The sequence below is a fragment of the Tupaia chinensis genome, unplaced genomic scaffold, assembly GCF_000334495.1.
Source record: "Tupaia chinensis unplaced genomic scaffold, TupChi_1.0 Scaffold000578_2, whole genome shotgun sequence".
NCBI lineage: Eukaryota > Metazoa > Chordata > Mammalia > Scandentia > Tupaiidae > Tupaia > Tupaia belangeri.
Window position 1 is genome coordinate 2,493,720 of NW_006160094.1, and position 21,064 is coordinate 2,514,783.

At 45.2% G+C, this 21,064-nt stretch overlaps 1 protein-coding gene and 1 long non-coding RNA gene across 6 annotated transcripts in view; one reads left to right on the forward strand and one right to left on the reverse strand.

Moving 5' to 3' along the window:
• Nucleotides 1-3,153: 3,153 nt before the first annotated feature.
• NRP1 (neuropilin 1) overlaps nt 3,154-21,064 on the reverse strand; it is a 173,449-nt gene continuing 155,538 nt past the window's right edge. For 2 of the 5 annotated variants that reach the window (XM_014591504.1, XM_006158287.3), the window contains exons 14-18: nt 16,818-16,955; nt 11,763-12,037; nt 11,194-11,290; nt 8,499-8,549; nt 3,154-6,013 (exon numbers count right to left, since the gene is read on the reverse strand). In XM_014591504.1, coding sequence (XP_014446990.1) covers nt 5,724-6,013; nt 8,499-8,549; nt 11,194-11,290; nt 11,763-12,037; nt 16,818-16,955 — 851 coding nt within the window. In that variant the 3' untranslated portion in view covers nt 3,154-5,723. The remainder of the gene's footprint in view (nt 6,014-8,498; nt 8,550-11,193; nt 11,291-11,762; nt 12,038-16,817; nt 16,956-21,064) is intronic. The other 3 variants (XM_006158288.3, XM_006158289.3, XM_006158290.3) reach the window with 3 other exon arrangements.
• On the forward strand, nt 5,644-7,006 carry LOC106735938 (uncharacterized). Its single transcript, XR_001371116.2, has 2 exons — nt 5,644-5,735; nt 6,648-7,006. It is a non-coding gene; the product is annotated as an uncharacterized LOC106735938 (long non-coding RNA).

The following is a 21,064-nucleotide window of genomic DNA, read 5'->3' on the forward strand; positions in this document are numbered from 1 at the left end:
GACTGTGACACCCTTGAACCTCAACAGTATGAAAGGTACCATTGCATTAAGCTGTGGGGCCGAAACAATCTTTCTAGGGAGAAACCCCCTCTCTCGGGAGCCACTCTGTGACAACAAAGCTCTAGTATCAGATATGCCCTCGCCTCTCTGTACTAAGTGCTCTGTGAAACGGTAGGGTTGCTCCCCGTGTCTCTGAGCCCTGAAGAATAAGAAGAGAAATCATCCGTCTAGTTGGACCTTTCAGGATTGTAGTGTCTTTGGAAAGCAGGAAACAGTGTGATGCAGAAGACGTCTCTTGAAGGCGGGGGTTTGGCTCTTGGCACATTGGCCCCCTTCCCCCCTGAGCACACTGTGATGGGGAACAGACCATTTGCTATGCTTTTGCAGCACTGGAGCATTTTTAATCCGCCGAAGTACTGCATCAAGAGAATCCTTTGCCTCTTAGAAAAGCACAGGTGTAGGCCCCTCACAAGTCATCCGGCAGAAAGGCCACAAAGAGCTGCTGGTTCCAGGGGGTGAGATTTTAAACATACTAATTTTACTTTTTGTTTTTCAGGCTAGTGTGCTCAGACTCTTATGAAAAGTGCTCTATGAAACGGTAGGGTTGCTCCCCGTGTCTCTGAGCCCTGAGAAACCACCATCAGAAGCAACGTGAGCCTCACACACCTGGCTCAGGGGGCAGCAGACAACTCGGCTATGTGGAGGTGTCCTATTCTTTATTTAGAGATAGATTTTTTGCTGTAGGGCATGTGTGCTCACTGGAGAGACAGAGAGAGAGAAAGTGAGAACTCACCCCCAAGGGAGATGGCCACATTGCAATCCCTTCTCCATTTTCCTCAGGACTGTGGGTATGTGCACACATGTGCTCGGTGTCAGTTTCAGGCCACCAGGTCTGGGACTTGAACTGCAGTCGGCCATGTGGGAGTCCGGCACTTCTTATATCTGGTGTGAACGCAGGCCACTGGCTCTCGTTTAAGTGACTCAGCCTGTCTAGGGGCTGGCCGGAAGTTCTGCGTCTCTAACAGGCTTCCAGGTGCTACTGTCCTCACTCCTAGGACACACTGAGGAGCAGGGCTACAGAGTGGTGGAAGTGGGGTGGGGGTAGACGAGGCGAGCTATATCCTGGACTGAGGACTCAACCTCTCTGAACTTTGGACTCCTCAGTGACAAAGTGGAATAATTATAAAACTTACCTCAAGAGCTGTTGTGAAAACAGCTGATGCCCTCTATCACAATGCCATTGCCACAGAAGAGTCCCATAATCCAGTTCTCCTAAAATGACAGGGTTGGTTCATGTGACCTTCATTGCTAAGTTACACCAACAAAAGGACCTCAAAATGTTTGTGGAAATAGGGAATTTAAGTAAATACAAGTGTATTTTGGTGCCAAAAATTGTGAAAGCCATGCATCATTTTTCAAATATTTCATCTTTTATGAACTTTTTGAAGATACCTTGTATGGGCTAGTCTGAGGTCAGCACGGTGTCTGTGTCACCGTGTAGCTTTGTCTTTCGAACGTGTGAAAAAACTAAGTCAGTCGGCATTTCCATGTCACATGTTTCTGGATGCTAAGTTCCACTCAATTTGACAATCTCTTAATTCAGGTTTCTCCACCTTCAAGTTGAAATTCTGCTTAAGCTCCTTAGTGGCTATAATTTAGGAAACAGAGCTAATTTTTGGCAGGCTGCTTTTTCATGTAAGGCGAACAGTCATAATTATCATTGGGTAGAGAAACAATGTGGGATGTGTCTATGAGATTTGCACAAAGATCCAGGCAATTCAAGCCCAAATGGCAACACTTGTCAGGGAAGACAGGAGACAGAACAATAAATAATTTTCATGTTTTAACTTAAATGTGTCAATCCTCACGACATGTTTAGTTTTTGAATCTGGGAAGTATCCTACAGCAACTTAGCTTGTTAAACCTCGTAAGAAAAGCCTAGCTTAGCAAATAACGAGTGGTAAGAGGCGAAAAGCATCTATGCTTAAGTTTTCTCAAACAATAAAACAGATATGATCAGTCCATTGCCCTAAGCAGGTTTCAGAAATTATCTCTGGATTAATTCTAATCGCTTCCTTGCAAGTCATCATGGTTTCTAGAAGAGTCCATGAATATAGGTAGAATTTAAACTCAACGAGGTGATTCCCTGACTTTGTCTTTCTTCAACTCTTTTCTCTTAGCAGAGAGACCCTGAAAATCCACTCAACAGGGATACTTTTCTATTCTCTGTTAAATCTTGGGACACACAAAAGGCATACCCAGCGGGGAGAAGCAGGAGGGGCTATTGATCCCAAGAGGAGCTGTATAAGTGGCCCATTCCTCCTGGATGACCCAAGCTCTGCATTTCTCCATGGTCCAAAGAAGAGAAAGAATTCTTGGTCTGTGCTCACCAGAGACATGGACAGAGCGTGAGAGGGAGAAATCACCTCTACTGGGACATAGTCATTTCTCAATTCCTTCTCTTCCATTTCTTCGTCCTGTCAGGATTTTGGACATGCATGGATATGCATCCAGTGTGTCTTTTTAGTCACCAGAGCAGAATTCCAACAGCAGTTAGCCAAGTAGGATCTGGCTCTCCAAACCATTGGGCCTCAGGGCCGGTCCTAGGCTGTTTTATTATAACAAGCTTTCTCAAGGGTCCTACTCAACATGCTTGGGCTCAACATACCTGCTATCTTTGTTGGCATTGCTATTTTTTCAATTACTTTAGTTCCAGATGGTATAGAAATTTCCCCAGGAATTACTAGATGACTGGTTGTAATGCCATGCTCAACTTTTCCCTTCACCTAAATTTTGCATAGGTGCATGCTTAAACATGCAAATTTATTACATGTTTTCCATGAGAACAAAGTTTAACAACAATTATTTGTGGCTATCCTAAAAGAACACCTTACCAAGTGGAATAGAGAACATTTGACACTCAAATTTGGATTGAAAAATTTCCACTTATAGGACCAAATTCTATATTCTTTATCTCAAGAGTGTATCATTTGGGCTAATATTCTACTTTCCAAAAATGTCTTCTGAATCTTCTCTTTTTATGAGGATATATTTAAGAGAGCTTTAAAAACATCGTGAAAGTTATTGCATGGAATAACGCCCACTTCTTGAACAAGAACATAGCTAATGTAATAAAAACCATAAGGTTTGGGATATTTTATGAAAATGTTTAATTCAACTGTTTCTTTGGAATGTAGTAGTCATAGTTTGGAATTTACGTTACAGTTCAGTTCTATGTGGTTTTTATGCTACTCAGTGTCTGAGAATACAAATGTCATTTAAAGTTAAGGCTTCGCTGTTCATTTTGAAACAACAATTTACAAGTGTCATAGAAAATAAAAATTTCTGTAAAAAAAATTTGCACAAAATTTTATGATGGTACAAAACATGAAGCAATCATATACCAGTAAAATGAAACCATTTTACTACAGAAAGTTTTATAGATTTCAATAAAGAAAAAATATGTTATTTTACACCTTTAAAAATTACGAAACAATCTAAAACAATATAAACTGAACATTTTGTAACACTGCCTTTACAAATTAATAACTTTATAAACATATAATTTTTAAATATATTTATCAGTGCAAGATACTTTAAAATTTAAAGTTGCAGTATCATTTTTCCTTGGCTGAGAACAACTTTAAGTCTGTTGCCTTCAAAAAAATCGTCTTACTTAGTACTTTTCTCCTGGTATGATTATAACAACTGAATGAATGCCTCTGGGGACAAAAAAACTATTCTTCTTTCTTGGTGATCAATACTTTCCTGGAAACAAAAGGCATTCTCAATCCAATTAAAACCAAGATGGATGAACTGTCTTGCCTATGATGCAAATATGCCCCCTAACAAATGAATCTGAGTAAGACTGACGGCAACATGGGGAAGGAGGAAGATTGAAAGCTTCTTACATGCATATGGCGTGAAAAAGTACACCGAGAACAATCAAAGCTTCTTTGGGTTAATTCACAAGCTGCCTGCAATGTTCTCCTCTGTGCTGCTACAGGATTCGGACTTGCCAGCTCCCAGGCAGGCTTTTTCTGTGTGAGTGGTTGGAAGTTTCTAGAAGCATTCATTCAATTCTATTTTTTTCAGAGCTGCTGCTGAATAAAATTTTTTAAACATTTGTTTTGACTTTACTAGTCCCCTCCCCCATCTTATCTTAAAATATGTCACCCGTAGGCACCGGGATTTATAGTTTTTTCTTAAAATAAATTGTTTTTCCTTCTACTTCCCTTGTGTGACTCAATTCAAAACAAGGAGTTCTCATGGGTCATTGTCACATATATGGATGTAAAAATCTCATGTTCTTACTAGATATTTGGGAGATTTGATTCAGCCCTTCTCGTGGGTCTCACTTGAAAGCCAATTAGCATTATTTTCTTCCTTAACTTACTGCTATTTCGATTAAATGCAAACATTTCTATCAAAGATCATTTTGATCAGAAGAGACAGACAAATGGCTTCAGGAAAAAAGATACTGTCACTTTAACCAGTTAACAAGAAAACCAAAGTTAGACTTTGGAGGGCAAAGTTAGGGACTTCCCTTATTTATTTATTTTTAAACATAAAGTCTAGCAAAATTGTTTGCCATTCCCAGCAGGTTAAAGCTGTAAGTGTCTTTTCTGGACAATGGCAAATGCTTCAGTTCTAAGAGAGAAAAAAAGACAGAGAGAGGAAAAAGAGAGAGAAAGAGTTTACGTTTGAAAATACATTCCATATGAAAGAACAAGAAGAGAGAATATTGCAGCTTTATACAAAAGGGTCAAGAGACATGGAATTGAACTACAGAAAAAGCAGAACAATTAAGCCACATTGCCAAATCTTCAGAGCCCTTGCCTTCCCGGGGGCTGACATCTCACACTAAAATATACTTTCTTCTTGGTCAGTGGGCCACCAGGGTTTGATTAAAGAGGAGGGCTTTCACCAGAGGAAAACGGAGTGGGCCGTTAATGGAACACAATGAACCAGTACAAACAAAAAGGCACTTGAGAGGACATAGACGAGCCAGTGCCAAGGGTCTTTGTTGTGGTTGTCAGCAGTGCACCCAGTTGCCAGCAGTGTTGGGTGATGGCACGGTTTTCGGCATGGAGTTCACAAGCACGAGGTTTATTTAGTACAACACTGGAAAACATCAAGAAAGGTTGACGGTATTGCTTCGTAAACAGAGCTGACACACTAGACTGGTACTGAGGCTACAGTACTTCCAAAATAAACATCCCAGCCCTTCGCCGCCTACGCAGGACTCGGGCGGTTACACACAAGCACAACTCCAGGAGTCCACTGAGTGCGGTGATCTAACGTGTTCTGGGCACCGGGCTACAGGTAGCATGTCCATCCAAAGGGCCCCACTGAGTAGACTGGGCGCCAGCATCTTGGATTTTGCACAGTTTCCAAAAAGAATCCGGAAGAGGAAGAGGAGAGAGAGTGGGGAAGGGGAGTCCAAATGAACTATGAAGTCAATCATCCTTGGTCTCAACACCAGCATCTGATTACTCAAATGAAACCAACAGAAAAGGCTGACTGTACATGATTCCGGTCGTTGACACAGCTCCCGTGTTCACGCCTGTCGGCGGTACTCATCGAAGCTCCTGAGAAAAGCCTGGCTGAGCGTTGTCCACACACCTCCCAGCCCTACAGTGAAAGATCAACAGTTCCCAGCACGCGCGCGCCGTGTCCTTCCACGTCAATCCTCCGGCTCGTGCTTTCATCTCCCTCCGCCTTCATGCCTCTGAGTAAGTACTCTGTGTATTCAGTTTGTCTTTTTTCAACTTCACGCCATCCACGAGCTCAAAGTTGTAGTTCTCCAGGGCAGACAAGTTTCTCTCTGACATACCGTTGTGCCAGCAGGCGCAGTACAGTACCACCCCGCAGATGGCGCCCAAGAGGACTCCCAGGGCACTCATGGCTATGATGGTGATGAGGATGGGGTCCAGGGTCTTCAACACGTTGCCTGGCTTCTTGGAGATGTTCTTATCTTTTTCTCCCTCACCATCATATCTTGGGGTGCTTCCTGTGGAGGAAAAAAAAAATCGGCTCCATGAGCACCAGACTGGATGAAAACAGACAAAAAAAGTGGGGAAAGGAAGGAGCTGGGAGAGATCCCCGGCTCCAATTTTGCCCGTCATGTGTGACTCATCGTTGGGAACGGAGTGTGGGAGGCAGGGTGCTGAGGGCTGTGCTGCGATTCTGATGGAAGGCTCAGCACACGGAAACACCGACTCTGGGTAAACAGGAGGCTTGGGTTCTTATCTAATTCAGACTCGTGCAGCCCCCATCTGCTGGACTGTAATCTGCGTGCCCAGCCCTTGGCCAGATTTGTAGCCACTAAGCTTTGCAAAACGCTTAGTCACACATTTGCCTCGGGGGGATTAACTGTTTCCCATGCATATGTGTGCTGATCCCAAAACCAGGCCCAGGCTGCCCTTTCACGTGGCCACTTCACTGCCCGACAGAGTTTACACACATGTTTGTTCTCCCACATGGAAAGTCTCCAAGCCAAACAAGTTTCTCCCCAGTCCACAGCGGTTCCGCTGAAGAAGGAGAGGCCTTTCTGGCTACTGACGTGGAAGCAGGGCTGTGGCTCAAATCCAGACTGGGTCTGTGTCTGCCGACTGTAAGTTGTTCTCTCCTCTGTGTCTTTGCAGCCCTGGCGGTTCCATAGGAGACGGTCACTGCCCTTCAGCTCAGCCCGGGGGACATGTTTTCTTTAGAGCGGAGCATGAGAAGTTATTAACAGGGGAGCTTCGAGCCTAATTACCTCGTACCAGAAACAGGACCACAATGTTAATGTGCAACACGCATGGTGTTTACTTACTGGGTGTTCTGATCAACAAGGATTCCAATCAAAGAAAACTAAAAATATGAGACACAAGTCCCTGAACAGAGGAGAACAAGCCTTGGGGCATATTAATATTCTCTCCCTTGATAGAACATTGTTTTGAAACAACCTCTAATAAAGTGTACATCTCTGTGTAGACTCTGTAACGTGTCGGTCTCGCTAACAGCAGATGGCATGTTTCTTGGTCTCTCCCCAGTCCCCGTCTAGCTGCACAGTAGGACCACGTCTCTATTGCCCCCAGATGCTGGGGTACACAGAGGCTTCAGGAGGCATGGTCTGCAGCAGCTGCGAGAAATGTTGGGGTGACTGTCTAGCCACCTGCCATGTGGGCCAGGAGGTGTGAAACTTCTGGGAATAAGTAGCACTAGGCCAGGCCTAACACAATCCAGTATCTCGCATGTCACCGCAAAGCAGTGCTCAGCGAAATCACACATTCCAGAATTCATCAGGCTGACATCAAAGCGACCTTCTAATTAGCGGTGATACAGCTGCAGTCACAGCTGTACAGTATAACTCAGAGAGCTGCCGAGAGGCTGAAATAAGATAATGTATGTAAAGTGCTTAGAACATAGTAGCTGCTCAATAAATCCACCTCATAGCCACATAAGGAGATGTGTCTAGTAGGGGAGGATGGGAAAAGATGGATCAAATGCAACAGAGTATCACAGAAACTGGGTTTGCTTCTTTTTTTTTAAGGTTTTAGGTTTTTTTTTTTTTTTCTATAGAGTGCATGCGCTCGTCAAAGAGAGACAGAGAGAAGTAGAGAAGGAGAGTGAGAAATTACCCCCTAGGAGGGATGGCCTCAATGTCCTCCCTGCTCCATTCTCCTCTTGGGATTTTGGGCACCCATGCACACGTGGCCATTATGATCAAGCTGCTGGGTCCAGACTCAAACCAGTCAGCCATGTGGGTTCAACACCAGCCTCTGTGCCATCTGCTGGCCTTTTTTTTTTTTTTTTCTCTCTTTTTTTTTTTTTAATTGCGAGAGAGAGAGAGAGAGAGAGAGAGAGAGAGAGAGAAAGAGAGAGGAGAGAGAAAGAAAGAAAGCAACTCCTCAATGGGACATGGTCATGCCACAATCCCTTCTCCATTTCTCCATCCTGTCAGAACTTTGGGCACGCATGCACACGTGTGGTGTATTTTTCAAGCTGCCCGAGCCAGAATTCAAGCAGTAGTCCTCCAAGTGGGATCTGGTTCCCTTAACCACTAGGCTACGGATCAGCTCAGGCTCTTGTTTCTCAAATCCTGTCTGGATATCAACCAGACGCAAGAATTTGGGTTGGCTTCCAATTACAGGACAGAAATAACCATCACTACTTTTCTGGTTTTGTAGGTATAAAATGGCACTGCTTCACTTGATTATCCTGCACATCCCTCTTCCAGTTCAGGAAGGGAAGGGCCAGGGCTGGTATGCTTCCTCGGCATCACCTGGTTATACATGGCCCACTGTGGAGCCCCCAAATCTTCAGGGGAGCTTAGGAGCAAGCCCTCTGAGATGTGATCCAAACCACAGAACCATCAAGGGTCCGGGCAGAAAGGGCTCCTCCTCTGCACCGTGGTGAAACCCCGTGTACTAGAGTTTCAGAAAGTCTGTTCATACACATCAGGAAAGTCAGAGCAAATTTTTGTTAAAAATTGGTCAGCAAGACAAATTTACCTGTTTCATCAACTTTAATTTCTGGGTTCTTTTTATCCAGGTCTGCCGGCTCTGACAAGTCAAGCAAAATTGAAAGAGATATTTGAAGTGCCGACAAAGTACAAACACACAAACGTACAAAACTGAAAGAGATATTTGAGCTGCCGACAAAGCACAAACACAAACCGTGCAAACCCTCACGTACGCGCTCACACCTCTGCCGGGCTCCCTTCAGAGTTTCTAGTAGAATCGGAACCCATCAAGCAACTGTTGAGCAATAGGCAGGCATTGGTGAGGGACTGCGGAGTGACTGGTCACTCCCTTGAAGGTGTTGCATTTAAGTCCAGCTAGCACCGATGCTGCCAGTGTGTTGTTTCAGAAGGGAAGGGTGGGAAGACGTGGCTTTGCTGTCTGAGACACGGGAAAATTCACCAGGGAACAGGAGTGGGGTGTGCATAGGGCAGCCACCCTGCAGTCTATAGGTGACTGCCTCCTTAGGGTGCTGTGTCTTCCTTTGGCTGCTCAAATAGTTGGCCAGCTCTTTGAGGCTAGGGGCTAAGTCCTGTGTACTACCAAAAATAAATAAAATAAATAAGATAAACTGAAATTCTGTGGTGAAGTAGAGCCCTGATATCCTTTAGGGTCCTGAGTACAGGGCAGGAAGAATATGTTTTCCCCCATAGAGTGCATGTGATCACCAGAGAGAGACAGAGATAAGCAGAGAGAGAAAAAGAGAGAGAGAAAGTGAGAAATCATCCCCCAGCGGGGAGGGCCATGTTGTAATTCCTTCTCCTCTATTCTCCTCTTGGGATTTTTGGGCATGCATGCATGCACGTTCAGCATGAGTTTCAAGCCACCAAGTCCAGGACTCGAACTGCATTATGTGGGAGTCCAGCGCCTTAACCATCACGCCACCTGCTGCCCCCACAGGAAGGGTTTTAATACTTTGTTCCCTACTATAGCCCAGCATTTAGGACAGTCTAGCACATAATAGGTGCTTTAGTAAGTGCTGGTTGTATGAATTAATGACTGCTAAGTAAGGATCTCATAGCATCTACAGTTACATGTTTGAGGAGACACAATCGAATAATTATTCAATTCTCACGGACATCTTGTTACTGGTGCAGCAACCTAAATCAAGTGTTTTACTGGATCTAGCTGCAGTTGGCAGCAACTACAGTTAACTAGACAAGTCACACAAAAAGGACATGCTCATAGAACTGTCTTAGCTACCTATGTTCACCACAGCATCTGTCATGCCACTTGGCATATACTAGGTGGTCAGTTAAAACATAACGAATTGAACCCAGTTTTATTTCCTGTTTAACTTGGTAGTTTTCTCTCCCATTCCCCAAACATCTCCCTCATCACATCACTCTTACCCTGAAATGTAATAGCGGGAATGTGACATAACTGGTTTCAGTATACGAAATACACATTTTAACGACATGTAGACTTGCACATGGGTCGTTTATAAAGAAGTCATGACTGAAATTTTAAGCCTCCTCATTTTTGCAAAAATTTGCTCAGTGTGGCATTGAGCAGATTTCCTTACCCGGCATGAAGAAGCCAACCTTTATTCCTTACCGCTTTTGCTGCAATTCTTTTTTTCTTCAGTTAACCCTATCGAATTATTGTCACTTCAGGGATTACATGTCTTCAATATTTTGTATAATAAAAGCTTTGTGTGTTGTTGAAATGACCCAAAACCCATGACAGCCAATAGGCCATCTTTGTCTTAAATTTGCCCAATAGGCTTATTCCATTTTGTTATAATTAACATCCTATTATATAGTGATATATACCAAAAGTTTAAGTGCAGCAAATGGAGCTTAAGACTAATTACTGTGCTATTACTTCGCCATTAGTGATGCTATTTGTAATTATATATCAAGAACTAGGGAATATGAATCGGTTTTCTATGTTTTTTTATCCATCTAGTCCCAGACCAATAAAGATCAACTCTGAAACAGGAGGCAAAGTCTCTGAGTTTCAGTTATTGCTTTGAGTTATTTCAGTGATTTGTAAAGCCAGGAACGTTTACTTATTGGCAGAAAGGCCAAGAATTATGGCTTCTATGATTCACTTGTGATTTGTAACAAGGTAAGCTTAATTAAATTCATTGTGATCAGATGATGGAAATTGTTGAAGGCCTGCTGCTTTGTTTATATGCCCAAATATCTTGAATTACCCAGATGTACGAGCTTTCACTTCCCACCAGGATGTTTTGGTGGCGCAGGCCTCTCGTAAGCTGTGTCTCCTTTGCTTTCGCGTCTGGATTCCACGTATTCTCTGTGCACTTGGTGGGTGCCACAGGCATTCTAATGAGCCGGGTTAGGGAGGGGTAGTTAAGGGTAAATTAATCTGCCTTTATGCCCCTCTGTGCAAGAACATGTATTTCTGGAGAGACCAGGAGGTGGCATGGTGGTTAAGGCTCTGGACATTCCCACATGGCTGACTATGGTTCGAGTCTCGGACCTGGTAGCTTCCTTTTTCACTTTCTCTCTCTCTCTCTCTCTGGTCAAATTAAAATAAATGAATGAATAAATAAAATTAAATAAGTAATTCTTAAAAAAAATAAAAAAACATGTACTTCCTACGACATACTGGAGCTCACATGGACCTTCTAGGTCTGCACACGCAGCACAAGCCCGTCGCACAGAACCCAGCTCGCCGGGGCTCGCGGGCAATGACCCCTACAGCCCCTCGCACTTACTTGTACAGTCCTCCTGTGAAATGTGGTTGTTAATACTAATGTCATCCACGGCGATCCCTCCGAGGTTCCCTTTTCCAATTTCACCCTCAAAAATCACCTAAAAAAAAAAAAAGAGATAATTTCCATGGGATTTACATGTTGTCCCGAATCGCAGTGTTTCCCAATGCCTGCTCGGCTCGAGCTGCGGCCCTGAAATGAAATCCATCAGGTTTGGCCTGAGCTGGACACAAGCCGCTCGTCAGGGCACGGGAGCCACCTGTGATGACATGAAACTCCTCACACGCTCTCCTCATGACGCCAACTTTAAAATGGGAAAATGTGGGAAATAAGTGGAGCGACACATAGTAACGGCCCAGAAAGAGATGACAAAGAAGCATTTTTGCCTTCTTAGCACACGGGTTCCATTTTCATCATCTGAGAGCCTGGGACAAGCGATGGAGAGGCTCGCTGTTGCAGCCACGGTTCAAGGCGGGAAGTCCTCGCCATGGCTGTTGGAATGAGCCCCAGGTCTCACTGCATGCCTTCCAAGTACCACCCTCGCGCCTGCCCGGCCTAGGGAAGGGCCAGACCTGGTAGAGCTTCAGTGACTTGTGGAGCAACACGCGGCCTTCTTTCCAGTGGTCTCCTTGGTGTCCGATGGCCATCCAGACCAGCTGGTCGTACTCCTCCGGCTTCTGGTAGCGCAGTTTGACCCTCAGCGTGCCGACGTGGGAGCCGGACATGTGATACCAGAAGGTCATGCAGTGGGCAGAGTTCTGCGAGTAGACCACAGGACTCACCAGGCGGGCCACCTTGCCCTTCTGGTTCTCGTCAGCTTGGGAGTAGATGAAATTGCCATCTCCTGCTGCGACAAAAAACTGCGTTAGGGAGAGTGGCCCAGCGTAGGGCTCTTTTCTCTCAAGCCCTGTGAATGGAGACATCTCTGCTGGGCTGGGCACCCAGATCCCACGTGCCCAGTGGCAGGGAGCAGCACCGAGGCCCTGCCCTGGCTTCTGTGAACGGACGTGATAGCAGAAGGCTGTGAAGCAGCACACGTTTGGGAAAGCGCTGTAGTGCTGACGTGGGCGGTCACGCCACGAGGTCCTTGTACCACTGCCAGCAGATCGAAAGCACGGTTGACACAGACTGGACAGACAGACTCTGACCACGCAAATCTATTTTTATGCAACTCTAAGACTGCGCTGGCAGCACCCATGTCAACACAGACATTAAAAGGAATAATTGTGATGTGTTTGTACTTAATATGCGAGCAGCCAGACTTCTTGATGATATTTTGGTCACTTGTCAGCTCGATGAAAGGAAAGCTGCAACTTTTCCAAATAATTTAGGAATCTTTTTTTTTGTTTTTGTTTTTCAAATTTAGATGATTTCCCCCCTTAGCTTACTTCAACGGTTTCCAAATCCCGTAAACACATCCGTGTGCTGGATGTGGGCTTCTGGCTTAAGGAGAGCAAGGTTGCATTCGAGGCGTGTTAGAACGTGCCATTTCGGCAATGCACACACTTGCTGAGCTGCGAGGACTTACTCCTGGCTTTGCTTTTAATTACCCCCAGTGGGAACATTGGCTCTGCCGCCACCTGGTCTAAACACACAACTCAGGTTTCACTGTTTGCTCTGCAAATAGAAATCAGCTCCTCGAACGAACACCTCACCTGATGTAAGTGGGAACCCACTGCTGGGCCTCCGTGGGCAGCGGGAAGTTCGTTTGCTGCCCCAGAGGCCTGGGTCTTGTAAGGCACCTTCTCACTGTGTAGATGTGGGTCTGTCTTGTGTCTGCTCGCCGGGGTGTGTTAGCGGGCAGCTTCCTGCCCTGACCCGCTCACACGAGACCCCGGTCTGACGCTCATCAAGACCAGGACGTGGAATCATGAAAGAACGGAACCGAGTCCCAACGCCTGCAGTGTGTCTGACGCTGCTGGATGCCTGTCTGGCTCCCGGCCCTTGTGGAGCGACTCAGCTAAGACAGCCACTCTTTCAGTTTGTCATGTCCACTAATGCCCAAGACGTGGCCTCCCGTCTGTGTGCAGTGCCAAGTGACTGACATGAGACACGGTTAACAGTCCGCCAAGATGGCTAGGGAAGAAGACACACTTCCTGCCCTTACCCTCCCTTTCAAAGGAGATCTGGCGAAGGGTGTGTGCTCACGAGAGAGAGACACAGAGAGCAAGAAAGTGCCCGTCGAGGGGGCGTGCTCATGCTGCAATCTCCTCTCCCCATTTTCTATCCTGTTGGGGTTTGGGCATGCTCACACGTGCACCTGGCATGCTTTTCAAGCTGCTGGGGCTGAGATTCTAACCATGTCGTCGGCCATGTGGGATCTGTCTCCCTTAACCACTAGGCTACAGGGCGAGCCCATGTCCCCCTAATCTTATGGGAAAAGAGTGAAGCTGCAATGTTCCAGAGGGAAAACACATTTACTGAGCCCATGGGGTTTATGAAGGTGAGTCGGAGAACAGGTGGTGGGAAGGAGACAGTGGACATAGGTAGAGGGAGGATGGCTGCCTGCGAGGTCTCACGGCCTCTGCCCTGCCGCTGCCCGGGCCTTCTAAAGCTTCTCCCGTCATCTGCTGCCTAACCTTCTTCAGCGCCTCCTGCCTTCGGCCCATCCACACTTCTCCACGGCACACTCACTGCCGCGTATCTGACTGCCCCACATAAGGATTCACTCCTGCGGGCCATGAAACAGCCAGCTTAGACTGGCTCTGAGACAGGACTGCTTTCTCGGGCCTGCCTGGGCTATCTTCCACTGCCATCGCTGTTCCCTGCCATGGAACATCCTCACCCAGCTGCACCTGCGACTGACTGTGAGTTGCTCAAAGGTGTAGACACCCTTCCTTACTCCCGTATTCCTGTGCCCGTGGGCATCTGCCGTGAAGTGGGCTACTCGGGGACGTTTGTTCAATGCGAGGGAAAGACGCTCGCCCGCAGTCGCGGTCCGTGACGAGGCCCGTCATTTCACTCTTAGTGATCAAATCAGAAAAACCAAGAGAGTCCTTCAAACACATTCAAAATCGGGCAGCAGGGGGGCCAGCAGGTGGCATGGTGGTTAAGGTGCTGGATCCCACCGGGCTAACCACAGTTCGAGTCCTGGACCTGGCAGCTTGCTTTCTCACTTCCCCCCCCTGTGTCTCTCTGGTCAAATGAAAAAATAAACAATAGTAGGTAAAATTAAATAAATAATTTTTTTTAACTTGAAAGAATGCATGCAGAAGGATATTTTACCTAGAGAGTGGTAACTCGAAACAACAGACAACTCTGCAAATCTGCAGAGATTCACCGGATGACATAAACCAGGGCCATCTATTACACGGTGTCGGTGCTGCGCGTGGACTGTGTGCGAGGAGCTCTCTTCATCTCCATTTCTCTCCCCGCTAACAAGGGCCTGCCTTTCAGATGTCATTGTCGCCCATCTCTCGCAGCAACTGGCTGTGTTGCCAGTGCGAGCGAGGCTCTTTCTAGACAGGGCAGACCGTGACAGCTGAGGCAGTCTGGGTGGCTGGGAGAACAAAGGACCCGGTCCCTCTGAAGGACTCGCACTCGCCCGTGCTAATCTAGCCCAGCCCTCCTTTTCGGATCCTTCGACACATAAAGCACTGATATTTTTCCTTTCAAGGGTTTTATCACAGTTCTGGGTCAGGAACTCTGTCTTCATTTTCTCAATTAGCACTTTACTTCTGCAAGCCTTTCAGCTTTTGTCTCTGGCGCACATCGCTTTTAACCTCCGTTGAATGTCAGATCCTACTGAGCCATTTTGCTTCACTTTGCATCAATTTTTCCACCATTACTGCCTTCATTTCAGCTAATTGCATTTAGTTAATTTGATGCCATTTATATGTACAGTGCCATTTACAGTCAAAGTATTTTAAGTTTTCTAAAACTGCTTGTCTTAAGATTCAATTGAAAGTGTCTCCGAATTGAAGGAGTCCAATTTTAACCAATTTCCTTGTCATTCTCATTAGGCAAGGAGGTAGCCGTGGTGGAAGGAGGCCAATTCAACCTACTCGATGGTTATATTCACTGGGAAGAAAGGGGACGACAGAATGAGGAAGCCATGCAGTGCCCTCTGCCTGGCACGGGCCCACTGCCCCCTCATCCAAAGTACTAATACGAGGACGGCATCAGCCTATGGCCCTCTGGGGTACCCTTTGGGAAGCCACTACCTGAGTAAGCAGTCCTGTGCAAGTATTCCTGAGTAGACAGAAGTTAGTGAGTTGAGTGTTTGTTGTGAGCGTGTGTATATTTGTGTGAGCGTGTGTATATTTGTGTGAGTTTGTGTTTTGGGCAAGACACTTTTGATTCTTTCTCTTTCTCTTTTTTTAAAAGAGAATTTTTTTTTCCCTAGGGCACGTGAGCTTGCTGGAGAGAGAGACAGACAGGCAGACAGAGAGAGGAAAAGTGAGAAAGCATATGCCCCAGGAAGATGGCCATGCTGCAATCCCTTCTCCTCTATTCTCCTTCTGAGATCTTGGGCACGCCCACATGCCTGGTGTGAGTTTCAAGCCACCGGGTCTGGGACTTGAACCATAGTTGGCCATGGGGAAGTCCAACACCATAACTTCTACACCATCTGCTGGTCCCAACATTGCTGATTCTTTATCTGTATTCAGGCTAGGTGACAAAGTGACTAGGAGGGAAACAGGATGGGAGTGGAGAGACACATTTACAGAGCAGCTGCCAGCTCCTCTGTCCCCTAACCCACTCCTTCCCCAGTAATTAATCTTAGGAAGAAAATAAGGCAGGAGGTGGGATGGGCTGTGTGTGAGGGTGTGATGACATTCCTACCAGCTCAGAGGAAATGGGCTAGATTCCATAGCCTTCCCAAAAGAGTAATAATCCCACCCCACCTTGTTCCCCCTCTGTTTCAAGGGTTGGGAGAGATTAAGCATTAGGCTGACCGATTGTTTCTCTAGTTGTAAAATATACCTGGACTTGCTTATAAGTAACACAGAGCCAAGAATGACACAGAGATAGTAAGGTTCCTATGATGTGACCATTGTTGAGGCAGGATGATGTACAGATAGTCATCCTTTGGTGTCTGTGGGCACTGGTTCTAGGACCCCTGAAGATAGCCACATCCATGGATACGGTCAGCCTTCAGTACCCAAGGGTTCTGCCTCTGCGATGTGAAGAAGGGCTGACTATATAGGGTTCATTGCAGTACTTCTTTTCTACTTTAGAATATGGTCCATGATAAAAAGTTTATAAGAAAGCGTACAAATGAACACTCATTCACATGTCTTTGCCTAGTTTGCTGTTGTTTTTCAAGGAGGCCATTCGACGGCCAAATTCAATCAGCATTTCTACTACTTCTCCGAAGGTGGATTCAACAGAAAGAAAGAGACCTTGTTCATTCCACAACAATAAAAGCATGAGCTAATGCTTATAGTGTCTTCTCCCCAAGCCCACCATATTCCCAGGCACAGAAACCTTCTCCACTAGCAGAGTCACAGATCGAAAGAGAACTTGGGGGCCAGTGAGTGGTTAGAGTGTTGGATTCACACACAGCTGACTACAGTTCGAGACCCCGACTTCATGGCCGGAGAATCACAACAAATAAATAGATAGGAGAAAGAAAAAGAAAAAGAAATGTGCAAAGCCACGACCGGCAGTGAACTCCCCTTTACCTGTGTGATCCTGAATGGGTCCTGTCTTGCTGGTCAACACACTCCACTTGAGTTGCACGTGGTTGTCATGTTCCCAGTGACAGAATGTCTTGTGAGAGCCCCAGCCAAACTCGCAGTTAAAACCATATGTTGGAAACTCTACAGTGAGTAGAAGGAAGAAATAGAGACAAGCAGAGAAAAATAAATGTAATCATCTGGGGTCAGAAAGGTCATTAATTCATTCATGGAAAGCACAATTTATATAACTTCATGTCTTTTCGAACATTCTGGGAAAGCCACGAAATCTAGGATTACCAGGAAACCAAAAGATGCATGGAGATGTCAAAATGTTTGCAAAATCATATTGAGTAATTTTTTTTTTTTTTATCCAGCTTTAAAAAGATTATGGACTGCCTGTCAAATTGGGTTTACATAAAATTTCCAGGAAGGCTGTTTTCCAGAGCACATATGTTACATCTGCAGCCTTCTTCTTACTTCCACAATATTTAATATGAAAGAGAATCTGTTCTTGAGGATGAATCATATAAACTGATATGTACCAATGGAAAGAATCTTAATTAGAGATTGACCTGCGGGCCCCCGAAGTCTAGAAATGTGACTTGGCCGAGTGCCTCATCCTGGAGACTCGGTTCTCATGGTCCCAGGTTACCTTCAGGTCTTAGTGTCAGGGTCTGAAGCATTTTCTTAAGATTATTATTTTTTTCTTCTAGGCTTTCAATCAGGTCAATTAAGTATAAGTTTCTGCTTTTTAAAGTGATTTTCTCAATTTGCATATAAATTGTTCGCCCCACTTAAAACCTCAATGCAAGGTCATTTAAAGTCAAAGCGCATTTAAATAGCTACCTATTTTTATTTATTTATTTTTTTTACCGTTCGATATGTTTTCTTTGGAATCTGAAAAGACGGCATGAATGGGTTTGCAGGAATGACTTGTCTCCTGTCCTACAAGATGCTGTGTTTTTAAAACCCTTAGCCTTATTTTTCAGCAACCTCTTTTTTAAAAGCAGCTTGACTTTTTGGGGTAGGGGAAAAATGAAATTACTGGTACCTCGAATTTGTTTTGGCAGACATAAACTAACAAAAATAACTCTAAGGGTGAAATCCTTATACAGGTGTTTGGCCATCCCACTCCACCCCATATAAAATGAAGAACAGGAAAGCAGCTTTCTTCTCCATGAAGGAGGTTTGCTGGACACTGCGTTTAGGTAATCCACAAGGTGGCAGCATTGAAACAGACAGAAAGGCACCTAGGGCATCTGGCCAACTGAACTTGAAAATAAGCCTCAGGAAGCCCTATGCAGGATAAGAAAAGTCTGGTATTGTATGTTGTACAAGGTCAGGCTGAGACAGACCGTATCTCACCCTGAGCTTTCCTTTAACTTGCCCAAGAGTTTAGCAGAAAGTATGTTGCTTTCTCCTCCATTCCTGGTCTCCATTGCCCCTTCCCCTCTTTCATAATGGCAGAAGACATGTTAATGGAAATATTTATTGACTAGATATGAATGACTTAGTTTGCATTTTTAGTTTCTAAGAACTCCTGTCAAATGCTAATGTTAAATTTTGGAAGAAACTCACCAAATGTTGTCAAAGCTGAGCAGAATGGATACTCCCAATGACAACGTGACCTCCCAAAAGGAGACAGAGCCAGTAATCTGGGAAAGTAAACTAGGAAGCCATGTGATGTCTATAACGTGAGCACCGTCAGCTAGTGCAAAAGGACTGTATTTCACAGCTATCGTGCCATCGGAGGGATAGATTTCAGGTCTGGTCTATCATAACCATGAAACAGGACTTCTTAAGGCATGAGAACCCTCTCCAAAATTGACCACACTTTCGTGCAGCAAGATTGAATTAGGCAGATGAAGTCCAGCCAACAGACGATGACTGAATGGTTGGGCAACCTCGGATGTCAACGCCCACTACCCTGGAATGTATCGTTGCCTAATCTCAGACTAGAAAATGTTAATACTGGAAAATGTTAATCTCTGTGTGGTTTTGATTTTTCTCCTCAGATGTACTTTGTAAGACATGCATACCCAGGAGAGCAGAAAACCGTTACGGCACACACGTTTCTGGTTATGCCTGCCTTGTAACATGTTACACTTACCATACAGTACAGAAAGCCACGTCATCCATCGGCTACTGATATTCTGATAATATTATAAAACATTGGGTTGTCGGGAAGAGTCAAGACACATTTCAGTACACCATGACTTTTCTGACAACCCAGTACTCGAACTCGGGTATTTTTGTAATGATCAGGACATGGGGCGGCTTTGCCTGAAAGGATGTTTTAGGCATTTTTCCTGCTGTGTCAGATGGCAGTGCATAGCCTTTCCTCTCAATGTCCTTTCCAATCCTGTGAGTTAACAAGGGGGATGGCTCTAACTTTTGGTTCTTTACTCCTCCCTGACCTCCTTTCACAATCATATAACTGATGGTAATCTTGTTTATGCAAATGCAATGTCTTTAAATCCATGTGGTTTGTGGGGGAGGGTTGCAGAACACTGAAAATTCAAGCCTGGCTAGGAAAGTGACTAAACATACAAAATACCCATAAACATTTATGGAAAGGAATAAAGAAAAAGAGAAAGAGAAGGAGAGACGAAAATGAGAGGGAGAGGAAGAGTAAAAAGGCAAATGGACAAATACAATTCATCTATAGGGCTATTGACCTTTTAAGTTTTCAAACTATTACCCAGGCCCTGTAACTGCACACAATCCTCATTAAATCCAACGAGAATAATCTGGCTAAATCCCTTTCTGACTCTTAAAAATAGCAGGAAACCATATTTTGAACTTAAAACAAATTTATAGCCTCTGTGAGCAAACACCAGCTGCGTTAGCTGAACCCTTCTTGCCCGCGGTCCAATCATTAGTGCCGTCCGTGCACAAGGGTTTGATTTTAAATCTCGTATCCTCAACGTCTACTGAGTATGTTAGCTTGCTTACTCATAGACTGGAACTCCAGTCCAAATAAGTGGACGTACCAAGGCCTGTGTAATCACAGGTCATGAACGCGCTCTGAGCTGCTATGGGAACGTTTGAGGATGCTCAGGAGGTTAGAGCCCTCACCAGAGAGAGCTGGATTAAAAACGCAGCGTTCTCATCAGTTCTTGGCAGAGTATTAATAGCCTTGTATGCATCTGATTACAAGCCAGAAAGTATATGAATATGATATGCCTACCGACTTCATTATATTGATAAGAATCCTCAAAATGAAATCTTAAGGCTCTGCTTGAGTCTATCATGACTTCAGCAAAACTGAATTACGATGACAGTTTAGGTCTGATTTACTGCTGCTTGTGAAGATGCCTGAAACTTCAGCAGTCTGCCAAAGGGTGTGGCCCCAAATTTGGGTGCGGTGAATCCCCCACTGGTTGAATGCCTTGAAGTTGGCCAGCAGCAGAGCCGACCTCTGACTCGGAGCACACTCAGGTTCTCAGGAAGCCTTCAGTGCACTGGGGGAGCCAAAAGATGACCATGAACGGAACACCTCCCAAGAAGGTCAGACCGTCCACTGCCCACAAACGAAGGCTTGGAGCCCAGATTATGACTCAGACAATGGAAAAACAGGAAGCCAAGTCGATTTGTAAAGGACTCTGAGCTGACCCTGAAATTCTAACAGGATCAGACCACCCTGTCGGTAAGCTGCGTGGTTTGACCTGAACTTGCTCAGATGGGAGCAACCTTGGGTCTACTGGCTTACGACCTGCACACCTGTCCTCAGACCACACCAGACCCTATGAGAGGACAGATGGCCCTGAGTTCTGTGAAGCCATCATGTGAATGGCGTCAAGGTCACACAGAAATCAAATCTGCTAAACAATTCATTCCTGCCTGGATCATACAGACCTTCCTCATTTAGGGAGGACTATCTAAGTTTTGGGATCTGATACAGCTTTCCATTTTTGCCACATCAGTTTGTCAATGTTTATTTATTTATTTTTTGGAGACTTTTGCTATAGGGCACATGCGCCCGCTGGAGAGACAGAGGGAGACAGAAAGTGTGAAATCACTCCCCAGGGGAAATGGCCACACCACAATCCCTTCGCCTCCATTCTCCTCTCGAGATTTTGGGCACACATGCACATGCACCTGGTGTGAGTTTTAAACCGCCTGGTCCAGGACTCAAATGGCAGTGGAATGTGTGGGAGACCAACAACATAGCCATCATGCCATCTGCTGGTCCGAACTTTTATTCATATTTTTAGTGATTCCTAACTCTTTCATTGGGCAGTAAGAAA